General features: G+C 38.7%; 3 protein-coding genes across 3 annotated transcripts; 2 read left to right on the plus strand and 1 right to left on the minus strand.

Annotated features, from left to right (window-relative positions):
* The first annotated feature begins 4,096 nt into the window (after positions 1-4,096).
* On the plus strand, positions 4,097-17,479 carry LOC122276406 (transmembrane protein 184C). The gene is made up of 5 exons (XM_043086097.1): positions 4,097-4,250; positions 14,292-14,589; positions 14,679-14,801; positions 15,580-15,870; positions 17,025-17,479. The coding sequence occupies exons 2-5, from the start codon at positions 14,326-14,328 to the stop codon at positions 17,229-17,231; spliced, it is 885 nt and encodes a 294-aa protein (XP_042942031.1). The 5' UTR covers positions 4,097-4,250; positions 14,292-14,325; the 3' UTR covers positions 17,232-17,479.
* LOC122276957 lies at positions 8,234-8,752 on the minus strand. Its single transcript, XM_043086841.1, has one exon. It carries the CDS (start codon positions 8,750-8,752, stop codon positions 8,234-8,236), a length of 519 nt encoding a protein of 172 aa, XP_042942775.1.
* Positions 17,480-18,436: 957 nt separating the features above from the next.
* Positions 18,437-19,099, plus strand: LOC122276958. The gene has a single exon (XM_043086842.1). The coding sequence runs from the start codon at positions 18,437-18,439 to the stop codon at positions 19,097-19,099; it is 663 nt and encodes a 220-aa protein (XP_042942776.1).
* The last annotated feature ends 2,833 nt before the right edge of the window (positions 19,100-21,932 follow it).

Here is a 21,932-nt window from a genome sequence, read left to right on the forward strand (position 1 = left end):
AGGAAGCCCAGAAGGAGGAGGAGCTAGATAGCATGTGCTAATTAGGGGTTGAAGGGGGAAGGGGGGGATTGCTTGACATCTCTACTAGCTGACAGTTCCCTGTGAGCAAGGACAAAGAGAGCCCTTGACCGAGAACATGCCACATTAAATGGGATGTGAAGACGGGCACGCCACAACAAGGAAGCCATGCAGACTCAATGCATTGCGGGGGTAGGCATGCCACGACGTGCCTCCTGGGGTGCTAGTGGTCGCCATGGCCATGTCCTGTGATAATGTTGCACAGTAGAAGGCTGACAGTGAGATATGGCCCGAGTATGGAGTGACACCCCCACAAACCTGGGTAAGATATATATACCCCCTCCCTCACTGTGAGAGAGAGAGAGAGAGAGAGAGAGAGAGAGAGAGAGAGAGAGAGAGAGAGAGAGAGAGAGAGAGGGGGGGGGAGGTTCTTCAGATTCTTACATTCATTTTTCTCCATAATCCTCACTAGCTATTTACATACTGACTTTGACATCGGAGGTGTCCCTCACCACCTTGCAACTCTGATTTCTTCATAGTTGTAGTTGAATGAGTTGGGCCTCCGTAGAGTTGTTTGGGCTGGGAAACATGACATCAATAACGGTTCCCTGTCTGTGGGATCTCTTCTATAGAAGCGTGTCCTTCGTATGCTAGTAGTGACACGGTCCTAGGCCATGTGAAGATAAAGAGAACAATGCAAAATAATGGAGGCGAGACTCACGAACATGAGAGACACAATAAAGAAATTGATGGAGGAGGTGGGAATGCTTCACTAGGAAAATGCCACTCTAAGTAGACCAATGAAGAACTGGTGGGAGGAACGAAGCCCAACAATGGCGAGCATGTTGAGTCACGGCGTGTCCCTAAGGACGCCACGACCGAAGAAGAAAAACGCAAGATGCACCTTGAGCTTCAAGAGCTAAAAAACAAGTACGCAGAGATGGCAAGGCAAATGGGTTCATCATCCACCGTAGATTAGCTGCTCATTAGCACCGACTTGCCCTACAACATGAAAGTTATGGTTGTTCCTCTACCGCCTAAGTTCAAAGTCCCTTATATGGAGGTGTACGATGGGTCCAAAGATCCAATAGAATACTTGGAAATATTCAAGACCCACATGACTTTACATGGATCCCAGGAGAGGCCCTCTAACCCTAAAAGGAGTGGCACGGGCCTGGTTTGGGTACCTACCATTGGGATCCATGGACAGATTCAACAAGCTAGCTCGTCTCTTCTTGACGCAGTTCATGGTGAGCTGGAAAATGAGGCGTCCAGCTGCATACCTCCTGATAGTGAAGTAGCAAGATGACGAGAGCCTGAAGTCGTATCTCTCTTAGTTCAATCAGAAGTGTATGACTACAAACGACCAAGATGAAAAGTTTACCCTGGTGACCTTGTTTGGGGGGGGCGGGGTGTCTAGCCTCGAAACCCATTCATGACCGAGATAGGTTAGAGGACCCCCACAACACTAAAGGAGTTTATGGACCAAGCCAACGGCTTCATTAATATCGAGGACACCCTTAAAGCCTTCATGGCTCCGCGGAGGATTGGGCTAGAGCAAGCAGACAAGAAGGCCAATGGACAGAAGGGTGGACCGAACCACATGGGGATAAAAAGGGAGCGCCAAAAGCCAAGAGAAGAGGTGAAGAGCCGACTTAAGTGTGCGGCGAGGCCCGTGCACACATGAGCATGGCTGTAGAAGGCAAACGCACCCTAAGCCCGTGAAAGGAACCATGGCGGGGCCAGGAGGGCCGCAAGTACTACGCCTACCATATGACGGATCAACACAATACCGAGAACTGCTATACTTTAAAGCGAAGAAGGGAAGCATTGGAAGGCTTGCTAGACCAGCGGCAGCAGACAGAGGACCAACATCAATGGCTCGAGGGTGGCCATTCGAGGGCCTAGCAGAGTGAGATCCCTAGGAGACGAAGGGCTGGAAGAGAGGCTCGGAGGGGCCCAGTAAGGGAAAACAGCCTGGTGGGTGAGATCTACACGATCGCTGGAGGATATGTAGGAGGAGGTACCACCTTATTGGCTCAAAGGGCACACGTCTGAAGGGCTTGGTACGAGGATGTGTTCACAACATGAAGGATCGCCATCGGCACCAAGAAACATGCCAGAGGAACCACAATAACCTTCAACGAGAAGGATGAAGAGGGCATCCTCCACCCCCACAAAGATGCATTGGTGGTTACTGTGCAGATTGCCAACGTTCCCACTTGGAGAGTCCTAATCGACAATGGAAGTTCAAGAGACATTCTATTTTAGAGCCTCTGTCAGGATGGGGTCAGCTCGGACTAACTGTGCCCAGCCCTGATGCTACTCAAGGGTTTCACGAGTGACATCGTCCAGCCAATGGGAGCTATCACCTTGTCTGTCTTGGTCAGGAAGGCCCCCAGGACTTCAGTCATGATGGCCAACTTTCTAGTAGTCAAGTGATTACATCCAAAGAATAATGCGATAGTTGTAGCACAACTTTGGGGTGTCGATTTCACATAGAGAAAAATTAAAAGAATAGTAAAAAGAACAAAAAAAACTAAAAAGAAAATATTAAATGATTAATGGACAACAAATATTAATTTTAAATTCAAATTAAAGTGAAGTAAAGTGACTAACGGAAAAGTACTCAAATTTGAGAAATAGTAAAATTTCGAGAATCCCTTGCACAAATCCGGTATTTTAATTATTTTTAATTAATTGAATAACTAAATTGGGACCTCAATTCCCAAAATTCTCAATCGGAAGGTATAGAATTATAAACAAAAATTAAACCAAATGTAACCTTTTGAAAAATCATTTATCACTTTTAAAATATGTAAATTATTATCTTTATTAAGAAAATTCAACGACGATAATATACTCAGGGATCAATATTGCAATAAAAAATTAAATCAATATAGATAAATAATTGATCCAAACATAATCAAAGAACCAATCCATTCAATAAAAAAAGCATGGTTGAATCCATAAATAGAATAAATTCTATGATTATTCGGAAGAAAACATCAATAATGAATTGAGAATGATAAAACAAGAGAGGTTTAGTAATTGAAAATCAAATATATAGATTAAAAATAAATTAAAAATACCATCTAATGTGCAAGTTTATCCATAAGCTCACCAAAGAATTAGCTCCCCATTCCAAAGAAGAAGAATTCTTTTTTTAAAAGATAAGTTTCTCCAAACCCTAGCATCATCTCTCCCAAAAACCAGAAGAGCATCTTTCTTTTCTGCCTCTTGTGCCCCTCCTCCTCATCAATTTCTTACTAATGATATGCTTATATAAGGTAGGAAATAAGCCCTAATATCTTCATAATTCCTACATAAAAAAATTACTTAAATTTTAAGACTAATCTTGACAGCCACGTGTGCGCTTTAAGAGTTAGAATTTGAAAATCCTTATTAAAGAAAAATTTATAGCCCTTTAATTATTATGAATTTATGATTAGTATACTATATAACTATGTAATATTATATTAGTATTAATTTAGACTATTTGTAATTTAGTCTTAGTATAAATATTAATATTAGTATAAAATTATAAATATTAGTATTATAAATATTATATAAATAATAAAATATATTTTATATAAATATATATTATTTATTCGATTTGGTCCGAAATAAAAAAACCTTGGACAGAGAGACCCTACTCTCAATCCGGTCCGGTTCAAAATGGCTGATCCGGTCTGTTTTGCCGGTCCAGATCGGTACTCGATAATCCCACTATATGGTATGCTTTCTATCTCCGTGTATAATTGTAATAACAGCGTAATTATGTTAGCATTTAAAAAAAAAAAAAACATCCTGTGTTGTCTCAAGTTAAAGTTGATAAATGCCATGTAATTTTGTCGGTTACAATATCAATTGCATTTTAATTAGATAACTTATTTTCTGATATGGGGATACTTACCATTGTTAAGATTAATGAAATTTTAATGATGGCAAATATTTTACGAATTTAAAAGCTATTAATTTTTCTATAAAAAAAAAATCAAAATAACGTACACTTATATAAGTTTTAAAAATATAAAACTTAAATATTTTATATACTAATTAATTTTCTAGACTTTTCTATTAGTGATGCATTCAATAAGCTTTCTGGGTTACTCACTTTATATTTAGAGTCTAGATTTGCGGACATCACGCTACAACCTAATAGCAAAAGCTTTTTGCAGTTGATCCAATCAATCTGATCGAAACTACCGAGAAGAAAACGAATTTCGCTAGTAATTCCCGAAGCCACTCTTCGTCTTCTTCTTCTTCTCTTCATTTCTTAAGATTTATTCGACGATTCTTTGAGTTCTGATGTTTTGAGACCAACTCCGATACTCTATTTTGTTTGTTATTAAACCTAGAGAGCCTCCGAATTCACTGTCGCTAGAATACGATTACTCTTTCTACTGCGTGCTGTGTTTGAAAGTCTGTTTCGTTGTTATGGAGATCACATTTACTAATACTGTTCAGCTCCAAAATGTCAAATACTGCTCTCAAAGCACTGGCAAAAAAGTGCCTTTCCTATTCTCATGCTTTTGATTTCTATTCGTTGTGATCGCTGATAGAAATCCCTTTGTTCACTTGGAATTGCCGATAATCATAGAAATTTGAGGATATGATTAACAAATCCCCAATTAGTTGTTTTTACGCGCAACGCTAGTTTTACAAGTACATTGTTGATGTTATAAGATTCGCATTATTTACTGTCTGATGCTAAATTATTTAGGTGTGCGTGCAAGAATTAGTTATTAAAACTCTGTTTCTTACTTGAATTGAATATTCAGGGGAATGGTATGCAGTTCTTTCAATCAACGCCTGAATTTAGGAGAGTAGAAAGTTTTACTTTATTTAAGATGAATAAGATTGGAAGAGAAAGAAGCCATATATTTGGAATCCCCGCCCCCCATTTCCATAGCCAATTAATCAACTGGCACACCAATTGATCATTAGGTGAATTTCTAAGGGAGGGAAGAAAATTTCTAACTGATTATTATTCGAGACTTTACAACTAGATAAAGAAAAAGGTCAAGCAATCCCATTTTAGATTCTTCAGTCACGTTCATTTAGCTCCATTGAATTTGCTCATATTCCCTTTTAGACTGGGATATTTGGCTGCTCCTGAATAATTGTGGCGGAACCCATACTTAACCACTTATTTTGAAAGATGCAAATGCAATGATAGGTATTGAACTGAATAACCAGAGCTTTCTCGTAATAATGATAGGTCATGTTTTTCCCCATGAATCTGTACTAGAAACTTATCTGCTGCCAAGCTCTTCTTTAGTTATTTCAGTTATGCTAAAATGTAGAATTGTATTACATCTTGGAAGGGGAGGGTTTTTCATCCACCATCAGTGGCTATTATATGTGATGCAAACATTTTGTCTCTTTACTGGTATACGTAATGTTGTCATGATTGTTACATTGAATGTTGTGGATTTTCCTTCTTCTCTCTCACCACTTGGCATTCCCTCTTTGTTTTTCTCTTCCATTCCCTGTTTGTTTTTCTCTTCCATGAATGTACCTATTGGAAGATGGGTTTTCACAAATGGTTTGCTATAGTATACCTATAGGGGCTAAAGTATACGACGAGGGGCCTTTTCTTCGTTTAGCTTAAACTCAAGGGATACATCGTGTCATGCAGCTATGGAGGGAGATCATTGAGCGGTTGAGTATCATGATGAAAGAGTTGGTTCAAAGTGACAAGGTGCTTGAGGAAACAAAATAAGCTTTTCATCACCCAGAGTAGTGCGAATAGGTATGGGTGGTTTGTAATGATGGTGAGATACATGGGTGATGGCTGTAGAGGCTCTATTGTCTTCCCAGAAGAGTATGAGATGGGGGGATGGAGATTTTGTGCGATTAAAATGGGAAAGGTGCTAGCTCTCTCTGATGGTGAGGGAAACAAAGTCTGAACGGGGGGGAAGAAGACTTTTGCTGGATATAGGTCTTTCGCTAGATTTTATCTTAGGAGGGGAAGCTGCAATATCATAAGCCCTCTTTGATAATGAGGCAGCATGGACCCTTGCACTTCGTCTAGCGGAGATGGGAAGATGCAGTGTGATGTCTATATGGTTTGAAGATGGATTGTTGAATGGGCTAGCCTTCTTCAAATGATTGTTTGTTGTTCTTCTTTAGAAAATGTCAACAGATTTGTTGTTGTAGTCTATACTTGTATTGTTGGGATTTGATTTTAAGTGGCAGGAACTCACCCCTAACCCCCTGGGTACAGGGTGTGACAAATAATGATTTTAATATGCACATTTATTCTGAAGGAGAATTTAAGGCAGTGGTTGGGTCTTTCAAAAACTAATATCAATTTCATAATGAGCATAATTTTAGAGTTCTGTGCATATTTTAGTCATATGAAATAATGTGTAACACCCCGTTCCCGTAGGATAGAGACGTTACTAACAAACATAATAAAATGCCCGGTAAAAAGACTCATTACTCTGAAATACCTTACTTATTGAAAGAAACTTAACTGAAAGGATATAAATAGTCTTGAAACTTGAAACTGAATAAAGCAAAACATGAGCTAATCTTAAACAAGACTAATTATTGAAATGACATAAAAGAAACTTAATCCTTGTGTAAATGACACTTATTCATCCCTAAGTCCTTATACTAAATCTACTCCTGGCCATCCAGCTCTGCATCATCATAATCACCATCTGTGGCAATCAACATAGAAGAAAACAAAAAGACAAACAACAAAAATGAGTCGAATACTCAGTAAATAATACATCATACCGTAAAATACTATCTAGCTTAGCATAAATTTGGTTTTTAAAGCCTTATCATAACTTTCATATAACATTCATGGATTAACATGGGTGGAAACACTCATAATCATGGCAAACATGAAGCGTGAATGCATGAGTAACTTGTTTATCTTGAATTGTACTTATTTCATGGTGAACCACGCTTGAGTCCGTGGCACCACATAACTTGTCATGTAGTGAAACACGCTTGAGTCCGTGTTTCACTTAACTTGCATAACATGAAGTGAAATACGCTTGAGTCCATATTTCACTTATCCTGCTTGACGTGGAGTGAAACACGCTTAGGTCCGTGTTTCACTTATCTTGCTTAACATGGAGTGAAACACGCTTGAGTCCGTGTTTCACTTATCTTGCTTGACATGGAGTGAAACACGCTTGGGTCTGTGTTTCACTTATCTTGTTTGACATGAAGTGAAACATGCTTGGGTCCATGTTCACTTAACTTGCATGACATTGAGTGAAACACACTTGAGTCCGTGTTTCACTTAACTTGTGGTAACCACGCTTGAGTCCGTGGTACCGTCTTAGCATAACTGTGGTAAACACGCTTGGATCCGTGTTACCTTAAAATGTTTATCTTTCTTGATGCATGATAATTTTCTTGGACTTCTTAGACTTTTCTAACATGTCATATTCTTGTACATGGCATGGCATAACATGATATATTCTTGTACATGGTATAGTATAGCATGACATGGCCTAACATGATTTAATCATTTTATGACATTTCATGGCATGCATGATCTGAGAACTAATGAACATGTCATACATGATTAGGCTATTTATTACATGGCATGCTTGACTTAAGTTATTGCATGAACAATACATGGCATATATGGTCTAAGTACTACATGAATGAAGCATGCATGATCTGGCTATTTTAATTCATAGAATACCTATCTTAAATTATTATATGATCATATCATGATTTCCATGTGATTTTTGTAACATTCAATCCATCAATCAACAATCCGTAAAAGCATAACATATATATAGGCTTACTTTCATGTAAATCATCGTAATTCATAGAAGTTCGTGAAAGCAATCTAACCTTGACTTGGCTCTTAGCGCAACGTAGATAACCATCAAAACCATATCATATTATCATACCCAATTATAATATTTACATTACGTGTACATTTATATGATCATACTATTTACCTCTTAGCGCTGCTTCAGAAATCTCACGTTGTAGCTCGTGACCTATACGAGGCACTAGACGTTACTAATCTTTCTAGAAAACGTGTCGTAGCAATCTAATTACTTAAAATCTTACCATAGAGATAATTTAATAAATAAGTAATTAATAAAAAGAATAAATATAATCATAACATAACTAAATAATTTCTAACTGACTTAACCTAAATTCTAGGTTCTTATGTTACAATCTCCCCTCCTTAAGAAAAATCTCGTCCTCGAGATTACGTACCTCAATCAAACAAGTATGGGTACTTGTTCTTCATGTCCTCCTCTAGTTCCCATGTAGCCTCTTTTTCCGTATGGTTACTCCAAAGTACTTTGACCATCGAAATGGTCTTCTTACAGAGGACTTGAGTCCTTTGTGCAAGGATCCCAACTGGAAACTCCTCGTAGGTGAGATCCTCGCGAACTTGGAGAGGTTCGTATTCTAAAATGTGTGTCGGATCTGGTATATACTCCCGAAGCATGGAGATGTGAAAAACATCGTGAATCGCAGACAACCGTGGTGGAAGAGCCAACCTATAAGCTGTAGCTCCAATCCTCTCCAGTACATCAAAGGGTCCAAAATATCTCGAACTCAACTTGCCCTTCTTTCTGAACCTCATGATTCCCTTCATCGGCGCAATTTTCAAGAATACTTTGCTTCCTACATCAAATTGTAGCTCTCGACACCTCTGATCTGCATACTTTTTCTGTTGTTCTTGTGCAATGGCGAGCCTTTTCCGAATGACAACTATCTTTTCACGCATATTTTGAATAATTTCCTGCCCAAGGATTCTACGTTCTCCAACCTCATCCCAATAAAGGGGTGACCAACACTTACGACCATAAAGAACCTCATATGGGGCCGCCTGAATGCTCTCTTGGTAACTGTTATTGTATGCAAACTCAATCAGGGTAAGTATTTAATCCAACTGCCCTTGAAGTCCATCATGCAAGCTCTAAGCATATCCTCCAAAATTTGCACTGTCCTCTTTGATTGCCCATCTGTTTGCTGATGAAAGGCTGTACTATAGGTCAATTCTGTCCCTAACTCTTTCTGTACACTTCTCCAGAACACTGAAGTGAAACGAGTATCCCTGTCTGATACAATCTTTGAAGGGATTCCATGCAACCTGACAATTTCGCGTACATACAACTCTGCCAATTTGTCTGTAGAATACGTCATCTGAACTGGAATGAAATGAGCTGACTTTGACAATCTGTCAATAATCACCCATGCCGCATCCTGACCCCCTGGTGCCTTAGGAAATCCTGAAACAAAATCCATACCAAATTCATCCCAGGTCCAAACCGGTATAGGGAGTGGTTGTAATAGCCCGGATGGCCTCTGATGCTCTGCTTTGACCTATTGACAAGTTAGACACTGAGCCACATAATTAGCTATCTCACGTTTCATACCGCTCCACCAGAACTGTTGCTTCAAATCTCTATACATCTTAGTGCTACCAGGGTGAACTGTATAGAGTGAGCGGTGAGCCTTTTTCAAAATCACATCTCTGATCTCTTTAACATTCGGAACACAAATTTTTCCTTTAAACCTCAGAGTGCCATCCCCAGATATTGAAAATTCAGGCCTTTTGTCTTCTGGTACCTCTCCTTTGATCTTCACTAAGCCTGGATCACTGTTTTGGACAACTTTTATCTGATCTATTAATGATGATCCCAAAGTCAGACTGCTCAACCGAGCCTGTGTGTCCATAATCATCTCTATCCCTGCTCTCTCCATATCCAAAAGAATGTGCTTCTGAGGGGTCTACATAGAAGCGAGGGTACTAGAGGATGATTTCCAACTCAAGGCATCTGCCACTACATTAGCTTTACCCGGATGATAGTTGATGTTGCAGTCATAATTCTTTAAAAGTTCTAACCATCTGTGCTGTCTCATATTCAAGTCTTTCTGAGTAAAGAAATACTTTAAGCTCTTATAGTCGGTATAAATCTCGCATTTCTCCCCATAGAGATAGTGTCTCCATAACTTCAAGAAAAACACAACAGCTGCAAGCTCTAGGTCATGCGTCGGATAATTCTCTTCGTAACTCTTGAGTTGTCGAGAAGCGTAGGCAATAATCTTCCCATGCTGCCTTAAGACACAACCCAAACCCTTGAGAGAAGCATCACTGTAAATGATAAATCCTGCATTGCCTGAGGGAACAATGAGTACAGGTGCTGTGACTAGTCTCTTCTTCAGCTCCTGAAAGCTTCTTTCACAATCTTCAGTCCATATAAATTTCTCATTTTTCCTCGTCAGCTTAGTCATCGGGGCTGCGATACTGGAGAACCCCTCGACGAACCTCCTGTAGTACCCTGCAAGACCTAAGAAGCTTCTGACTTCATTAACATTGGTTGGCGTGGCCCAGTTCACAACTGCTTCAATTTTCATCGGGTCTACTAAAATTCCTTCTTTTGACACGACATGCCCCAAAAAGGTAATATCTTTCAACCAGAAATCACACTTCTTGAATTTTGCGAACATTTGTTGCTTCCTTAATATCTGTAACACAACCCTCAAATGTCCTTCATGATTTGCTGGGCTTATAGAGTAGATTAGAATGTCATCAATAAACACAAAAACAAATTGATCTACATACTCCCTGAACACTTTATTCATCATGTCCATGAAGACTGTTGGGGCATTCGTCAAACCGAATGGCATGACTAAAAAAAACTCAGTGTCCTAACGAGTTTTGAACGCCATCTTGAAAACATCTTCTGACTTGATCTTGAGGTTGGTGGTAGCCTGATCGTAGATCAATCTGGAGAAAACTTGGGCCCCTTGTAACTAGTCAAACAAATCATCAATTCTTGGTAAGGGGTATTTGTTCTTCATTGTCACCCAATTCAATTCTCGATAATCAACGCAGAGTCTCATTGAATCGTCCTTCTTTTTCACAAAAAAGAACCTGTGCGCCCCATGGTGACACACTAGGGCCGATGTAACCCTTCTCCAACAACTCCTTCAACTGCTCCTTAAGCTCCTTCAGCTCCACTAGAGCCATACGGTAAGGTGCCTTCGATATAGGTGCCGTCCCAGGTAAAAGATCAATTGAAAAGTCAACCTCCCGGTCCGGGGGCAACCCTGGAAGATCCTCCGGAAACACATCCGAAAATTCCGACAACGGGGATATCTTCAAGCTTGGGTCCCTCTACAGGTGGTGCTACAAGACTAGCCAGAAACCCAAAGCATCCCTGTCTTAGTAATCTGGTTGCTTGCAAAACTGAGATCATTCGAGGTGGAGAGTTTCCTCTCTTTGCACAAAAGCTGAATTCTTCCTTGCCCGGGGTTTTGAAAACTACTTCCTTTTTAAAACAGTCTACACAGGCGTGATTTCGGAATAACCAATCCATTCCCAAAATTACATCAAACCCCATCATATCAAAAATTACCAAGTCTGCTAGAAGGTGCCTCCCACTAATATCTATAGGGCAAATTTTTAATTATGGTGTCGCAAACTACGTGCTCACCGGTAGGTGTCGCAACGGATAGGGGACAGTCAAGCCTCGCTCAAATTTTTTCACACTTCTTTTCCTCATCAGGAATCAGATAACTTGCAAACCTTGATAATGCCACGAAGGTGGCGGCATAGTGCTCCACCGTCATGGTTCCCTAAGCTATGTCAATAAACTGCCTAGCTCTTGCCTCCCGGAGTGCAGGAGAAAAGAATCGGTCCAAAAAGGCCTTTTTGAAGCGGTCCCAAGTGATGGGTACCCCTTCACCAAGTTCAAGTTGCAGTAGCTCCCGGGTAGAGGTCCACCACTCATCTGCCTCATCAGCCAGCACATAAGTGGCATACTCTACCTTCTGTTTGTCAGTACAGAACAGAGCTCTGAAAATCTTTTCCATTCTTTTTATCCAACTCTCTACATCAAGTGCTTCTGCTTTGCCGTCAAAAGTCGGAGGGTGCTGTTGCGTAAACTGGTTTAGGGTGCAACCGACCCTGGGATTCCTCACTCCTAAACCCTGATCATCAGCAAGGTACCGAAGAAGTCTGGTAGTAGCAGCAGCCAATACCTCAGGCTCATTCGGTGCTGGTTCTGTGGAGCCTTCAGGGTGCTCATTACGCCTAGTAACCGGTGCCATTCTAATAACAGCGTTCATGCAATGAATATAACTAATACAATCAATCAACAATGAAGCACTCAATCAAGCAAAGCAATAATTAAAACATAATCATAAAGATCCTCGTGAACCTCGAGCTGGCCAGGAGTCGTCCTAGGTAATTTCTATCCTAACTTATTTTTTTTTTTTTTTTTATAAAACAAAAGGAGTCTACAGAATCTCTCGACTGGGCTCTGATACCAATTGTAACACCCCGTTCCCGTAGGATAGAGACGTTACTAACAAACATAATAAAATGCCCGGTAAAAAGACTCATTACTCTGAAATACCTTACTTATTGAAAGAAACTTAACTGAAAGGATATAAATAGTCTTGAAACTTGAAACTGAATAAAGCAAAACATGAGCTAATCTTAAACAAGACTAATTATTGAAATGACATAAAAGAAACTTAATCCTTGTGTAAATGACACTTATTCATCCCTAAGTCCTTATACTAAATCTACTCCTGGCCATCCAGCTCTGCATCATCATAATCACCATCTGTGGCAATCAACATAGAAGAAAACAAAAAGACAAACAACAAAAATGAGTCGAATACTCAGTAAATAATACATCATACCGTAAAATACTATCTAGCTTAGCATAAATTTGGTTTTTAAAGCCTTATCATAACTTTCATATAACATTCATGGATTAACATGGGTGGAAACACTCATAATCATGGCAAACATGAAGCGTGAATGCATGAGTAACTTGTTTATCTTGAATTGTACTTATTTCATGGTGAACCACGCTTGAGTCCGTGGCACCACATAACTTGTCATGTAGTGAAACACGCTTGAGTCCGTGTTTCACTTAACTTGCATAACATGAAGTGAAATACGCTTGAGTCCATATTTCACTTATCCTGCTTGACGTGGAGTGAAACACGCTTAGGTCCGTGTTTCACTTATCTTGCTTAACATGGAGTGAAACACGCTTGAGTCCGTGTTTCACTTATCTTGCTTGACATGGAGTGAAACACGCTTGGGTCTGTGTTTCACTTATCTTGTTTGACATGAAGTGAAACATGCTTGGGTCCATGTTCACTTAACTTGCATGACATTGAGTGAAACACACTTGAGTCCGTGTTTCACTTAACTTGTGGTAACCACGCTTGAGTCCGTGGTACCGTCTTAGCATAACTGTGGTAAACACGCTTGGATCCGTGTTACCTTAAAATGTTTATCTTTCTTGATGCATGATAATTTTCTTGGACTTCTTAGACTTTTCTAACATGTCATATTCTTGTACATGGCATGGCATAACATGATATATTCTTGTACATGGTATAGTATAGCATGACATGGCCTAACATGATTTAATCATTTTATGACATTTCATGGCATGCATGATCTGAGAACTAATGAACATGTCATACATGATTAGGCTATTTATTACATGGCATGCTTGACTTAAGTTATTGCATGAACAATACATGGCATATATGGTCTAAGTACTACATGAATGAAGCATGCATGATCTGGCTATTTTAATTCATAGAATACCTATCTTAAATTATTATATGATCATATCATGATTTCCATGTGATTTTTGTAACATTCAATCCATCAATCAACAATCCGTAAAAGCATAACATATATATAGGCTTACTTTCATGTAAATCATCGTAATTCATAGAAGTTCGTGAAAGCAATCTAACCTTGACTTGGCTCTTAGCGCAACGTAGATAACCATCAAAACCATATCATATTATCATACCCAATTATAATATTTACATTACGTGTACATTTATATGATCATACTATTTACCTCTTAGCGCTGCTTCAGAAATCTCACGTTGTAGCTCGTGACCTATACGAGGCACTAGACGTTACTAATCTTTCTAGAAAACGTGTCGTAGCAATCTAATTACTTAAAATCTTACCATAGAGATAATTTAATAAATAAGTAATTAATAAAAAGAATAAATATAATCATAACATAACTAAATAATTTCTAACTGACTTAACCTAAATTCTAGGTTCTTATGTTACATAATGAAACTAGTAGAACAAACATCAACATATGTGAGGTTACTCTCACAAAGCAACATGAACTTGTTTCTCTCATGTAACATTTGAGATCTCTTTGATTATTATCAATGGTTATATGGCTGAATGTTATTTTCCTGCTGAATGAACTAAACTCCTAAATTTGTTTTTCCTTTGTTGATTATTGTTACAGAGTCTGAGTTTGGTTCTCATCCCATTGTGGAATAATGGATATAAGTACAATGGACCCTGGACAACTGACTCACTTTGGATCGGCATTTTGTGTGATGCTTACAATGCACTTCACAGTACAGTTGTTGTCACAACATCTCTTTTACTGGAAGAACCCAAAGGAGCAGAAGGCTATTATAATTATTATCCTCATGGCTCCCATATATGCAATTGACTCATTTGTGGGTTTGTTAGATGTCCAGGGAAGCAAAGCATTCTTCATGCTTTTGGACTCTATTAAGGAATGTTATGAGGCTCTGGTCAGTGCCTTCCACTCGATTGTGACATGTCATTTTCATGTCCCACTTTGCTCGTCATCTCACTACTAACTTATTTTTTTTTTTTCCAGGTGATTGCTAAGTTCCTGGCTTTGATGTATAGTTACCTGAATATATCTATTAGCAAAAATATTGTGCCAGATGGTATTAAAGGAAGAGAAATTCACCATTCATTCCCAATGACTTTTTTTCAGGTGGGAAATATTTTATACTTGATCAATGTACAGGATTTTTTATTGCTATGGGATTACAAATAGGATCCAGCAGAGTGATCGAATGGATTTTAATTCTTATCATGGGTATGCAAAGTGAGCAGTTATGTTTTCCGATAACATGTTGATATTTCAGCATAAAGTCCTCCAAAACTTGGTTAGGGAGGGACTGAAGTATGTCGGTTGTTTTTATGCTGGCATGATTAGAATATCATGTAGAGAGATGATGTAATGAGCAGGTCAAATCAGAATACATCCTGGATTATTTTAAGAGTCAAATACTAAAATATTCTATATAATTTGCCTTTTGGACAGATTGGTCTCTATACTCTAGTTTTGATGAACTTTTTACTCATGTATTTCCAACATTGAACATTTTGATCTTTCCGTTAGGAAAATGTACTATGTTAAATAGACCATTATCCCCAATGATGGAGTGACTTTTGTAAAATAGAATTAAAAACTCATTTTAAGGGAAAAAAAACTAAGCCTGGGTGGAGACCCAGGTGACTTTTAAATGTATTTTTGTTTCTTAAAATGAGATTATAAAGTTCAAAATTAATATCTAGGGATCGATCTGTCCAAAAGCCAAAATATAGGGACTATTTTAGTATTTATAACCTTTTTTTTGAGTCGGGGGTAATGAAAAGCATCACGCATCTAATTCCTTCAGTTTATTTTCGTTAACTCTATTGGAATTTTCTTTTGTTGTTGTTTGCTATCTGAGATAATTGACATGCTCCGGGTACAAAAACTGCAGCCTCATGTTGTGCGACTGGATCACCGTACCCTTAAGCTCCTCAAGTATTGGACATGGCAGTTTGTCATCATCCGCCCACTTTGTTCTGTCTTGATGATAACACTACAATTACTTGGCATGTACCCCAGTTGGTTGAGCTGGACATTCACCATCATTCTCAACATTTCAGCTTCACTGGCCTTATATTCTCTAGTTCTCTTTTACCATGTGTTTGCAAAGGAACTTGAACCACACAAGCCACTTGCAAAGTTTCTGTGTATCAAGGGGATTGTCTTCTTCTGCTTTTGGCAGGTAAGGTTTCTCAATCTGTTCATTTTTATTTATTGGCAAAAAAGGAATAAAAAAAAAAAAAACGAAAACTCATTAGGATATAACAGAACCCAATACAGACTTTTGAAGGGCACGAAAGCCACGTCAGAACCCCCAAAGGCAGCAACAATCAAAGCACCAATGCTCAGGAAATTACAGCACCTCTCACTGCATAATAGGCTGGGCATAAAGACACTAGGCTTCTTCAGTCCCTATAGAAGAAACCTTACTAACTTTTGAATATTCCTAGAATGGACCTCTTCTAGACGCAAAAGCAAAAGACCAAAATTATACAGATCATTTTCAGACGAATTCAATAATGAAGCTCATGATGATTAAGATAACTCGAGTAGGTTGTTCTAGACATCTGAACTTTCATGGACAAATAAATATATTCTGCACTGCATTAATTTCCAGTTGGTTGCATCGGTAACTGATTAAACACTCCCAATTTGGGCACTCAAGTTCTTCACCTTTTCCTTTTAATATCTTTTTGTACTTTAGGCAGAGTTCTTGTTAGCTCGGTACATTTTTCTTGGAGACTAGCACCAAGTTATTTGTGGATGGCTTACATTGATTAGGACTGCGTAGAGATTCTCTAAAGAGTCAATATGTCTTCGATGGCTGATTTAGTGCCCTATACTTGGATGGATCTATGACTTCTTTCCACGTTGTATGTTGCCAAATCATTTGAAAAAAAAAAAAAAGGTGATGGTATTTATTCAGTTCGGATTTTTTGGTCAAGTTGACAACTTGAGTTAAATAACTTCTGCTTTAGTGTCATCTGTTGACATGTATGGGTCCAGTATCTTTTAACATTTTGCGTGCTTTTAATATATTAATTGTTATTTTCTGATAATGTACCAAAAATAAAAAATAAAAAAATATGAGGCTATGAATTTATGGTTCTTGGCATCGCCATAAATGCCACTTACTTATACATTGAATGGCGAATGACAGCTATTTTTCATTTATTTGTCTTCAAAATTTTCCATTCTTATATGCAACTCTTATTTTCTTTCAATTATCTTTCTTTCTTTCCCTCTAACTCGTTCTTGAATTGCCTTCTTTAAAAATGATAATTATATACAGAGCTGGTTACTGATTCACAAATTACCCTATTTGATCAAATGCAGGGAGTTGTGCTTGAAGTACTAGCTGCAATGGGTGTTATTCGATCTCATCATTTTTGGTTAGACGTGGAGCACATTGAAGAAGCTATACAGAATGTGTTGATATGTTTGGAGATGGTTGTGTTTTCTGTTCTCCATCAATATGCATACCATGTTGCACCTTACAGTGGAGAAGTTGAATCTATGATGAAAAATAAGAAGAAGGAGTGATTTGAAACCGGCCAATAGGAAGTGGGAAACTATAAATTTATCGAGCATGGGGATATGGATATATGGAGGTTATGTTGTGTAGAGAATATATCATGTTCGTGGTTTGAAAGACGAGATTTGTGCCAATAATTTTGCTGCCCAACTGTTCTTGTAATTACCCTTGTCTGTTCTACTCAAAACTTTTATTTTGAGCGAGTATAAACTATAAAGTCTAATTAGAATAAATAAACAAAACAGTTTTACATGTACTCATTTATCCAACCATCTTCCATTCAGTTACACAACTCATTTTTTTATCGTATTCATTGCATAAATGGCCTTTCAACAGTATCAGTTGATATTGGTAGAATCAATGAAAGCTTTACAATGTTCTTTTTGGAAGGGCCAGTGTGGAAGAATGGAGAAAACTAAAAGAGATCCTTGCTAAATATGAGAGGGCCTCGGGTCAGTTTCTAAACAAAGGAAAAACATCAATGTTTTTTAGTTCTAATACTGCACCAGAAATCAGAAGATCAATTCTAAGGGAAGGAGGGGATATGGCACAAGGGAGTTATGAGAAATATTTGGGTCTTCCAACACTGTTGGGCAGCTCAAAATACAACACCTTTAGATGTTTAAAGGACAGAGTTTGGCAGAAAATTAACAACTGGAAGAACTCCTTTTTGTCAAGTGCTGGAAAAGAAGTGTTGATTAAGGCTGTGTTACAAGCTATTCCTTCCTATACCATGAGTGTTTTCAGGTTACCAAAGAAGCTGTGCACTGAACTCAATGGAATGTTAGCCAAGTTTTGGTGGGGAAGCAAGCAAAAAGAGAATGGTATCCATTGGAGGAGCTGGAAGAAAATGGGGATTTCAAAAGGAATGGGAGGATTGGGATTCAGAGATTTAGAACTTTTCAATTCAACTTTGTTGGCAAAGTAAGGATGGAGAATATTACAGAATCATTCTTCCTTGACAGCAAAAATTTATAAAGATAAGTATTTTAAGCAATCCTCAATACTGGAGGCAAAGTTGGGTTCCTCACCTTCTTTAATTTGGAGGAGCCTCTGGAGTGCTATGGAGCTGTTGAAAGAAGGATTAAGGTAGAGGGTGGGAAATGGTAAGAGGATTCATATTTGGAGGCATAGATGGTTATCTACCCCATCCACCTATAAAGTACAGTCGCCAATCTCTCAGCTGAATGAAGATGCAAAAGTCAGTGAACTCATGGTGGAGGGCAAGAAGGAGTGGAATGAAGACTTAATCAGGTCCATTTTCAGGGAAGAAGAGGCAGATCAAATATGTTGTATCCCCTTGAGCAGAAAGGAGGTTGAAGATAAGCCAATCTGGGGCCCCTTAAACAAAGGCTTGTTTAGTGTGAAAAGTGCCTACTTTCTAGAGAAAGAAAGATCAAGCAGGTGGCAAGGGGAGTCCTCTAAGGGTTTTGAGGCAGATGATCAATGGAAACATATTTGGAGCATGAATTTGCCTAGTAAAATGAAGTTGTTTATGTGGAAAGTAGGAAATAATCTGTTGGCCACAAAAAGCAACTTAGTGGCTCGAAAAGTATGTGATAATTCAAGGTGCCCAATCTGCCTTAAAGAAGCTGAGAATGTTATGCATGTATTATGGCTCTGCCCTGCTGCAAATGATGTTTGGGCTGAGCATTCAAGAACTCTGCAGAAATGGAATACTGAAGAAAATGATTTTTTGGGTTTATGGGCAAAGATTTCATCTAAGCTCAATAAACCTGAAACAGAAGAGGTGGTTGCTGTTATGAGGAACTTGTGGATCAGAAGAAACAAGTTTATTTTCGAACAGAAATTTGCTAGTCCAAGCAGTGTTATCAGATTAGCAAAGGAAGACCTGAATGAGTACTATGCAGCCTAGTCTAAACCAGAGGGATCGAACAGTGCACAAGTGAGGGAGAAAAAGTGGTGTCCACCAGAGCAAAATATGGTGAAGGCCAATTGGGATGCAGCTTTTGATGCAAAAGCCAAGAAGGTGGGTGTGGGAGTGATAATCAGAAATGAAAAGGGAGAGGTTATGGTAGCCTGTCATGAGCAGAAACTAAATGTTGCAGATCCAGTTACAGCTGAATGCTATGCATTTAGAAAAGCCATGGATTTGTGCAGAGATTTATACTTTGATAAAGTCATTTTCGAAGGTGATGCTCAGGTTATCATAAATGCAGTTAATGAGCAAGTGGAGGATCTATCATATGTTGGTAGCCTAGTTGAAGAGCTGAGGAAAAGTCTCAAGGGATGCAATGGATGGAGGGTACAATACTCTCAGTGAAACATGAATGTTGTAGCTCACAAGTTGGCTAAGGCTGCCATATTGATTGAGGAGGAAAAGGTGTGGATAGAAGAGGCACCAAGCTTTGTCTTGGATAGTTTACTGGTTGATAAACATTGTATTGATCACACAATTATATGAATGAAAGAGGTATTATTTCAAAAAAAAAAAAAAATGAAAGCTTTACAAGCAAATACACCAATGGGTACGCTATACTTTTTTCTTTGAACTAATTCAACAACAAAGGCACCAATCAAGTTGGGTTTTGAAAACTTATTGTTAGGGTACACATGTGAGGGTCCCGCCAGTGCAAAGGGACAAACCACCAATGTGGTTGAGTGGAAAAATATGAGGAACAGTCCATTGGTTGGTGAAGAACATTGATGCGAGTGCTGTAAACTTCAACTAGTCCAACATGAGGGCGAGTAAGCACCTTTTAGATATCCTAGCAGATACATCCCAGAGCAAGGTGAAGATGAATGCATCCCATGATAGGTGAGCTAGAAAAGTCGCCTGCCATGTAGGCAAGAACGAGGAACTAAAGAGGCTAGTAGATCAGATGAGACAAGAGCTACTTGACCAAGGCGAGCAAGGATTACTCTCACCTAAGGCGAGCAAGGGTTGCCCACCTGGGCTGAACAACAATTAAGGATAGATTGTGATAGATATGGAAACTTTTTGAAACAACAAAGAAGATAATAAAAAGAGTGGCAGTGTCGTACGTAAAAGCCCACAAGCCAACTAAAAGGTCGCATTTGAAGTGGATCTGTTGGAAAGATTACAACTTGGGGAGTCATATCATCTAAATCCAAAGGAATTGTCTGATGCCACATGGAAGACCCTCATTCAAGGATAGACTGAGGAGTTGGTAGGTCGTGGAGAAGTGTAGACCATGCCCTAGTCGTTTATCTCTATAATCTTGTAGTGCCACAGTCAAGACCAATGGACTCCTATTCAAGTATACCTGGAGTCAAAGATGTGTCAGAATGATATTTGACAATCCTACCCTATAAAAGGGATTCGAGAATGAGATAAAATCTTTTATGATCTTAGATAACTAAGACCTCATGGAGCTGAAATCTTCAAAGTAGAAAGGAAGGAACAATGTAATTGAATACTGAGCCTGACGTTGTGAGGTAGGTTAGCTTTTAAACAAGGGCTAGGGAATGTGGGATAAACGTTGTATGTAAGAGGCATTTGCATTTTGTGTAACCTCCCCATTTCTAACATAAATAAATAAATCATTATGTGTATCTTATCTTCATTTCCTGTTTTTGAGACTTTGAATGTGTTTACTAGTTTTTCACTGATTCATGATCCCAGTGGGTGTATCTATATTTCTGTGTGAGTATGAGTACCTTGTATCAAGCTACATGGGGTGGGACGGAGTTTCTCGTGCCCATTCCTGCAAGAAGTTTCCATGAGCTTCAAACAGGTAGAGGGATTCTCCATAAATGATAGGGGTGGGGCAGTATTGTGTTGACCTCACTTAATAATCGAGATGCATAATCCCCCAGTGTATGACGTGTTGTTGTCTTCGAGCTGGTTGGTAGAGTAGACATTCCCTGGTGCAACATGTTATCTCTATGTGAGAGTCGACTTACATTGGGGTACAGACGAGTCGGAATGCACAATGTCAATCAAGTAGAAGCGGTTTCCCCAATGTTGAGCAGTGGAGTAACTTATCCCTTATTTGCCCATTAGGTGATGAAAATATCTATGTGACGAATATCTATATAATGAATCTTTGTATGTTGGCAATTGTACCAAATGAGACCAATATAATTTTATGGATTTGAACTACTGGAGCAATGGGTGATTGCTCGCCTAAATAGTACTCATGCTTTAAAGTACATTGCACAAGACGGTAACTCCTTAGAGGGTGATTTCTCTCCAAAGCATACATATATGTGTCCTTTTGCTATTTACATTAACCGCTCATTGCATCTTCAAGAGCATTATCTCTTATTAGTAGTTTTTGTCATGGTTGCCTATCCTACATATAATTTCACTCTTAGAACTATAAACTTTGATGCAAAGTTAAAACCATGAGTGATGCCCAATGAGGAAGAGCCAACCCCACCCGAACCTTGAAGATAGAGGCATGTCTCTATTGTAGGAGCCATCCATTATTATTTTGGGTTATACTTAGCCTTTCGGAAAGGGGCGACAATCTAAAATCGATCTATAGCCTATTAGGCGATGAATATACCATTTTGAGTTGTATGTAACTCTATGTTAATATTTAGGATGAATGACACTAATTATTTCCAAAATGTGTTTTAGACTCTAATATTGTACGGTCTAGTTTACCTACTAAACATTTATCTTTTCTACTACGAGCTTGTACCTGTATCCCACAAGTGCACTTCCATCCGGATGAGGAACTCCTACCCGATTAAATCCTAAGTGTTGACCACCTGGT

The sequence above is a fragment of the Carya illinoinensis genome, chromosome 9 (genome assembly GCF_018687715.1).
Source record: "Carya illinoinensis cultivar Pawnee chromosome 9, C.illinoinensisPawnee_v1, whole genome shotgun sequence".
Classification (NCBI taxonomy): domain Eukaryota; kingdom Viridiplantae; phylum Streptophyta; class Magnoliopsida; order Fagales; family Juglandaceae; genus Carya; species Carya illinoinensis.

Excerpts from the sequence above, each read along its gene's own strand:
- LOC122276957 (XM_043086841.1), bottom strand. The coding sequence starts at position 8,752 with ATGCGTGAAAAGATAGTTGTCATTCGGAAAAGGCTCGCCATTGCACAA.
- LOC122276958 (XM_043086842.1), top strand. The coding sequence starts at position 18,437 with ATGGTGGAGGGCAAGAAGGAGTGGAATGAAGACTTAATCAGGTCCATT.
- LOC122276406 (XM_043086097.1), top strand. The coding sequence starts at position 14,326 with ATGGATATAAGTACAATGGACCCTGGACAACTGACTCACTTTGGATCG. Across the intron at positions 14,590-14,678 it reads AGGAATGTTATGAGGCTCTG|GTGATTGCTAAGTTCCTGGC; the intron begins GTCAGTGCCTTC and ends TTTTTTTTCCAG. Across the intron at positions 15,871-17,024 it reads TCTTCTTCTGCTTTTGGCAG|GGAGTTGTGCTTGAAGTACT; the intron begins GTAAGGTTTCTC and ends GATCAAATGCAG.